Source organism: Oryx dammah, unplaced genomic scaffold (genome assembly GCF_014754425.2).
Source record: "Oryx dammah isolate SB20612 unplaced genomic scaffold, SCBI_Odam_1.1 HiC_scaffold_5, whole genome shotgun sequence".
NCBI classification, from domain to species: domain Eukaryota; kingdom Metazoa; phylum Chordata; class Mammalia; order Artiodactyla; family Bovidae; genus Oryx; species Oryx dammah.
Genome location: NW_024070189.1, coordinates 84,616,292 through 84,623,948, shown reverse-complemented (window position 1 = coordinate 84,623,948; position 7,657 = coordinate 84,616,292). Strand labels below are relative to the sequence as shown.

The following is a 7,657-nucleotide window of genomic DNA, read 5'->3' as shown; positions in this document are numbered from 1 at the left end:
TTTATACTTTAATAAAACTTGATTACACAAAAGCTCTGAGCGATCAAGCCTCGTCTCTGGCCCCGGATTGAATTCTTCTCCTCCTGGGGCCAAGAATCCCGGCGTCGTAATTCAACAACAACCTTTAACATAGCTGTCAAATTGACTTGTATCATTTTGAGGATGAAATAAAGGGAGAGATGTATAAATGCTTCCTTAGTTGGGAAAGGCAAAGACTATATGTTGAGTTCACACTGACTTCTGTGCATATATAGCTTTCAACCAACACTACATCTGAAATTGTTCCAATGGATTAAAACAAGAATTCATGATATGGGATTGCTAGTAGGATAGGATAGACTATCCTAACCTATGCATCAGAATTAAACATCTTTCTCATCTAGAGATATCTGTGCTGTTTTTCCATCATGTATCCTATTGGTTTGGGACCATGTATTTTTTGACAAATCCTCTGCATATATGTCAAATGTTAGTAGCACTTGTATGGTATTTACTCATTATTGTAACAAATACTTCCATTGGGGTTATTGTGTACCACGTGCTATGTTATGTTTTTTATAAATATTAATTTAGATTCATAAAAAAAATATTATTTGATCCATCAACTTTCTACTCCATTAAAATATATTCTTCTGGGGCAAGATGGGAGGGACAGAAGAGAGCCGGGTGGAGTTATAAAAGGGTAACAAGAGGGAGCATTGTAGCAGTGGAATTGTTCACATCTTGACTATGGTAATTGATACAAGCCATAAAGGTTATAAAGATGTATGGAATGATACATACACACAAATGAGTACAAGTAAAAACAGGAAATTTTAATAAGATGAGTGGACTGTATCATTGTCAATATTCAATAGTCATTGTGAAAAATGGTACCATTAGAGGAAGCTAAGTAAAAGGCACAGATGATTTTTCTGTATTGATTTTTACACATGCATGTGAATCTACAATTATTTAAAAAATTTCAATTAAAAATGTGCTACTTCTTTTTCATAATTACTGGATAATTCCATGGACTGTAAAGTCCATGGGTCACAAAGAGTCGGACATGACTGAGCAACTTGCACTTTGGACTACATTTACCATTTCAGAGCATTGCTATAAAAATAATGAGATAATACATGTAAAAGGTCTTAAAATATGATGTCAATGGAGATGTATCTGTGAGAGTTTAGATGATACATCTCATTGGCCAAGCAGTGACTTGGCCACAGTGATTACTCAGCAAATATTTTAATAAACAATATTAAGTCAGCTGTTGCTCTATTAGGGATCTAACAGTGATATGACCCAGAAAAATTCTACATGATTATGTTAAGATAAGAAATAGTTGAACTATTTCAAATCCTAAAAGATGATGCTATGAAAGTACTATACTCAATATGCCAGCAAATCTGGAAAGCTCAGCAGTGGCCACAGGACTCGAAAAGGTCAGTTTTCATTTCAATCCCAAAGAAGAGCAATGCCCAACAATGCTCAAACTACAGCACAATTGCACTCATTTCACACGCTAGCAAAGTAATGCTCAAAGTTCTCCAAGCCAGACTTCAGCAGCACATGAACCATGAACTTCCAGATGTTCAAGCTGGTTTTAGAAAAGGCAGAGGAACCAGAGATCAAACTGCCAACATCTGCTGGATCATCAAAAAAGCAAGAGTTCCAGAAAAACATCTACTTTTGCATTGCTAACTTCACCAAAGCCTTTGATTGTGTGGATCACAACAAACTGTGGAAAATTCTTAAAGAGACGGAAATACAAGACCACCTGAACCTCCTCCTGAGAAATCTGTATGCAGGTCAAGAAGCAACAGTTAGAACCGGACATGAAACAACAGATTGATTCCAAATCAGGAAAGGAGTATGTCAAGGCTGTATATTGTCACGCTGCTTATTTAACTTATATACAGAGTACATCATGTGAAATGCCAGGCTGGATGAAGCACAAGCTGGAATCAAAATTGCTGGGAGAACTATCAATAACCTCAGATATGCAGATGACACCACCCTTATGGCAGAAAGTGAAGAAGAACTGAAGAGCCTCTTGATGAAAGTGAAAGAGGAGAGTGAAAAAGTTGGCTTAAAACTCAACATTCAGAAAACTAAGATCATGGCATCTGGTCCCATCACTTCATGGCAAATAGATGGGGAAATAATGGAAACAGTGACATATTTTATTTTGGGGGGGCTCCAAAATCACTGCAGATGGTGACTGCAGCCATGAAATTAAAAGACGCTTGCTTCTTGGAAGAAAAGCTCTGAGCAACCTAGACAGCTTATTAAAAAGCAGAGACATTACTTTACCAACAAAGGTCTGTCTAGTCAAAGCTATGGTTTTGCCAGTAGTCATGTATGGATGTGAGAGTTAGACTATAAAGAAAGCCAAGTGCAAAGAATTGATGCTTTTGAACTGTGGTGCTGGAGAAGACCCTTGAGAGTCTCTGCAAAGAGATCCAACTAGTCTACCTAAAGGAGATCAGTCCTGGGTGTTCATGGGGAGGACTGTTGCTGAAGCTGAAACTCCAATACTTTGGCCACCAGATGTGAAGAACCAACTCATCGGAAAAGACTCTGATGCTGGGAAAGATTGAAGGTGGGAGGAGAGGGGGACGACAGAGGGTGAGATGGTTGGATGGCATCACTGACACAATGGACATGAGTTTGAGCAGGCTCCAGGAGTTGGTGATGGACAGAGAAGCCTGGCATGCTGCAGTCCATGGGGTCGCAAAAAGTCAGATATGACTGAGTGACTGAGCTGATGTTAAGAGATGTTGAGGACTAATTTTGGGAAATTATTTTTGAGGCACAGTATTATATGAATAAATGGCTGAATAAATGAGTATGCAGAGTTACCTAGTAGCTGAGTAAATTTGCTTTCTTTTTACTGGACTTTTCTCCAGCAGCCTAACAAGAGAGGGCTCACCTCTATATCTTCTCTATATCTCGCAAAGGACTTCTCTATATCTCAGATGGTAAAGAATCTTCCTGCAATGCAGGAGACCCAGGTTTGATCCCTGGGTCAGGAAGATCCCCTGGAGAAGGAAATGGCAACCCACTCCAGTATTCTTGCCTAGAGAATCCCATGGACAGGGGAGCCTGGTAGGCTACAGTCCATGGGGTCACAAAGAGCTGGACGTGAGTAAGCGGCTAACACACACACACCTCTCAAGACAAATGAGTTCAGAATTCCCCCAAGATATATAGTCACTGAGGGAGACTCGACAGAATGAGGATAAAAATTAAAAGCAAAATTGCTTAAAGCCAATTGCCTTGAGGGTCTACACACATTCTGCAGATACTCTGAGGTGGCCTGGTGGAATCTAATTTTAAGAATACAGCATCAAATATCTTCACAAAGCACAAAGGCCTGTGTAAGATGTGGGTTTGTCTTGCCACCATCATGGGGACCATCATTTATCCAAATTGAAGAGGAGGAGGGCAACAAATAGGACAAGGGCAAAGACTAGCATTTTATTGTGCTCTTGTCTGTAATTAGGCTTCAAATATGGCATAAATTAGTATCCTAAGGCTTTTCATTGTTCTTGAAATTTTCTAATAAAACAAAATGAACATCGTCTAAGTGGTATTATTTTGTAATTAAACTATCTTGTAAATTCCTGGTCTTAAATTTTAGGGGTAAGTAAAATTACCTGCATTCTTAAAAATTGTGGACGGGCGTAAGCTGGTAAAAATGTAACAACTTGCTCATAAACTTTTTCCAAGTCTAAAGCCTTGTTTGGTTTTAAAGTAATAGAAGCCATTCCTGCTTTTCCTTCATAACCTGAAAAAAAAAGATTGTAAAAAAGTTAGTTTTACAAGCAGTAGGTGAATTTAAAAAAAAAAATCCTGTTCATTATACACTGTTACAAATATGGATATTACATCTATTGCATTAATTACAATGTAACAGTAGCATGAATGAATGGGACTTTCCTTGAGCTTATGATTTACTCTCTACAAATGATTTAAGAAAGAGAAAGTGCAGAATCTATGTTTAATTACCTACACTACAAAAATGAAATAGATGGAATAGAAAACACCATAAATTACCCATAATTTGTATGCCACTGCTATTAATATGAAATATTAACAGGAAACATTTTAAAGACAAATTTTTTTTAATGTCATGTTAAGTATCAGTGAAAAAAAATAAGAAACTAGAGACTGATATTTCCATGACTAAATCCACAGATTGCTTACTGCTTAACATCCCATCTGTTCCCCCAGGGGTTTGGAATCTCTTGTAGCATTTCCCCAGGACCCAGAGACTATTAAACAGACTTTTTCTTTGCTGCCTTATCCAAACATCCCCACCATCAGTATCCCCTGCACATGCAAACATCAGTTGGAAAATACTGCCATTTGTTAAAAAAAAAACAAACACACAAAAACATGGTGAAGGGGAATAGCTATACTGTGATTTCAAGTTGGTTACTTCTCTTTGCCATTTTTGCCAACATGAGACAATACTAGTATACATATTTATACAGTTGAGGCCCAGCAGATTTTAAAATAATTTCTGAAAAAGATTCAACTTAACTACAAGTCAGTGTTATTAAACATTTAAATTAGAACATGTTCCTGTTTAGTGGTATGTATAAACTCTAGTCATCTAGTCATTACACATAGTGGTATGTATAAATTCTAGTCATTTTTCTCATCATCAAGAGAAAAATAATAGGCCACTGAAAAGCTGTAACTATTCCTAGCACTATAACTTGACCATAGTTTTCAAAAGATGTGCTTAAAAATACACACATACATTAAAATGCAATTGGCACCATTCCCCAGGTGTGACCGGGAAGTTTGCTGGCTTGGGGTGATGACATCACTTTGCCAGCCCAAACTAAGACATTTTAATATGTGAAAAATGAAATGTTCAATTAGCAAGATTGTTGCAAATGAAAGAAAAGTTTCATTTCATTCTAAGAATCCCTCCCAAACCTGAAATCTAGTCATACCTGGCACAACCACACCATAGACATTTGCTTCCTGTATGAAATCCAGCATTCCAATGATAGCACCAACCTCTGTGGTTGCTACATTTTCCCCTTTCCACCTACACAAAAAACGGGTTCCAGTTAGTACCCTTATATGTTAAGAATGAGGCACCCAGTTTTAAGTTTCAGCGTCCTGCATTTGTCTCTGTGCAGGCACCTAATTACCAAAAATAATGGCAGTTTTCAAAATGAAAGACATTTCTAAAGAAGAACTTTGTAAGTCAGCAAAATCAGTATCTGTTTTTCAGTTAAAATTACTTTATCTGTTGTCTTATTGGTATAAATTGCTTACTGTAAAATGTTTTTTTAAAATGTCATAAAAATAACTTCAAATCTCTCTGCTTTGTAATATATTGATAATAACAGTTAAGTATAAAGCATTCTCTATCTATAATGATAGAAAACCTGAAAGGAAAGTTATAGTTGTCTTTCAGTTTATTGTGCCTCTTGAATTTCTAGGGATTAACCTCTTTGGCTCTTTTAATGCATACGAATGAATATTTTTTAAAAATGATTTTGCATAAGGTGTCCTTCTAACATGACACAAAGAAGGTGAGGAAAAAGGATGTTTCTGGACTGTCTATAATCTGGTCCTCCACTGTTCTATAGTCATTGATTAGAAAGCAAAATAAATTCATAAGCCTAAGATAAAGAATTAAAAAACATATAAGAAAGGTAAATTTTGCTATTTCTTTATTTTTGCCATGAAGTCAAGAATTAGACAGCATTTGACTAAATTGTTTTTCTGTTTTAACCCTACAATTTAGACTTCACATCAGTCTGCCTGTATCATATTAAAAAAAAAAAAAGTCACTGATTTGGATCCAAGTGATCCAAGTGATTCATTAAGATAATTATAAAAATGACATCAAAATTTAACTTACGTTTCAATCTAGAAACAGATGGGCAGTGAATTTTTAAATGGGGAGCCATTACTGAGATAAAAGCACTCTGTGCCCTGAAGGTAGAGAGCAGGTGGTGTATAAGGTTTCCACAGAGCCTCCCTCAGAGCAGTGTTCGAAAAACAAGCTTTGCAACCAATGCTATTCCATACCTGAAAGTGTCTCCAATCCGGTCCCAAAAATAAAGGAAATTCTCCTGGTCTTGGACCATTAAATCTCCTGTGTTAAAGTAAACATCTCCCTTCTTAAAAACATCACAAAGCAATTTCTTCTCTGTCTCCTTCTTATTCCCAGCATAGCCAAAGAAGGGATTCTTTTCATTCACTTGAGAAATGAGAAGTCCGGGTTCCCCTGAGAGAGAGAGGCATTTTCAATGATTTGATTAAAACTATCATTACACACACACGGTGTGTACCTTGTTATATCTGACCAATACGTCCAGTGTAGCTTATCCTTCTTTCCTCTGAACTTATTTTTATTATATTTGACATCAATTACTCTGGATGCCTAAGTCTAGCACACCATTTTACAGACTACCAAAGTATAAATAACTCTGGAAAAGCTAACAAAAAGGAAAGAGAATGTAAAAAAAGTAACTTTAAATTTATTTTACATCCTGAGTGGATACACTAATGACTATGTTTTTGGATTACATAGATTCTAACACCAATAATAATGGCCATAATATAAATAACAACTAAAATGATCATTTTAAATAAGATTATGATGGTGGCAATATTTATTTATTGGGCACTTACTATGGAGCAAGCCCCATGAGAAATGCAGCTGTCATTATTTTTTCAGAGAGATTCTTTGAAGTTGATCAATATAATCCCTATTTCACAGTGAAGGTGCTAGGACCCAAAAGAGTGAAGTATATTAGTAAAGTTCAACAGATAGAAAGGAAGGGGCCTCGAACTCAAATTCAAGTCTCTATGATCTTTTCTGTATAATATTAGATTTTATTTAATTGATATCTTATTAAAAGTTTAAGAAAATGTTTAGTCCTCTGGAAATCCTCAATAGGAGATAAGCCATGAAATTTTTTGGTTTTACTTACATTTAGACACATTATCTAAAATAATTTTAATCAGGTATATTCAAATTAATCAAGATATTGCTCAGCAGTCAACAAGGTAAAAAACTACTTCTAATAGTAGAAGACAAAGGGGACCAGCAATCACTTCTCCAGAAGATTTCAAGGCCAATGACTTATTTCAGCCACTGTGAAGACAGTTAACATCTGTGTGAAGAGTCTGATGAGGCTATATTCCAGCAAACTCTAAAGTAGTTTCTGTTATTTTAACACTCTTTCCAACTCTTACTGCTCTCAGTCCTTCTGGACATTGAGGGTTCCCAGGGCACACAAAAGCCATTTGCCGAAACTCGTCTGCCCTGCTTCAGCAGAGACCCCTCACTGTTACTGTCATCACCAATGCCATCGTCACCATCATCGCTGCCCCTGTTACACTTTAGGAGCACTTTCTGGGTACCAGTCACTATTCTGAGCACTTTACATATATATTCCATCTCAGTTTCATCAGAAACCTATTGAGTCAGGCCCTGTTATTATCTTCATTTTACAGGTGAAGAAACAGGGGGAAAAAATAGCTCAGTTGGTAAAGAATCCGCCTGCAATGCAGGAGACCCCGGTTCAATTTCTGGGTCGGGAAGATCCACTGGAGAAGGGATAGGCTACCCACTCCAGTAGTCTTGGGCTTCCCTTGTGGGTCAGCTGGTAAAAAATCCACCTGCAAT

General features: G+C 36.8%; 1 protein-coding gene across 1 annotated transcript in view; it reads right to left on the bottom strand.

Annotated features, from left to right (window-relative positions):
• Positions 1 to 7,657, bottom strand: part of SLC27A6 (solute carrier family 27 member 6) — a 73,531-nt gene that overhangs the window by 4,130 nt on the left and 61,744 nt on the right. The window contains exons 7-9 of the mRNA XM_040241765.1: positions 6,052 to 6,250; positions 4,959 to 5,056; positions 3,648 to 3,778 (exon numbers count right to left, since the gene is read on the bottom strand). Coding sequence (XP_040097699.1) covers positions 3,648 to 3,778; positions 4,959 to 5,056; positions 6,052 to 6,250 — 428 coding nt within the window. The remainder of the gene's footprint in view (positions 1 to 3,647; positions 3,779 to 4,958; positions 5,057 to 6,051; positions 6,251 to 7,657) is intronic.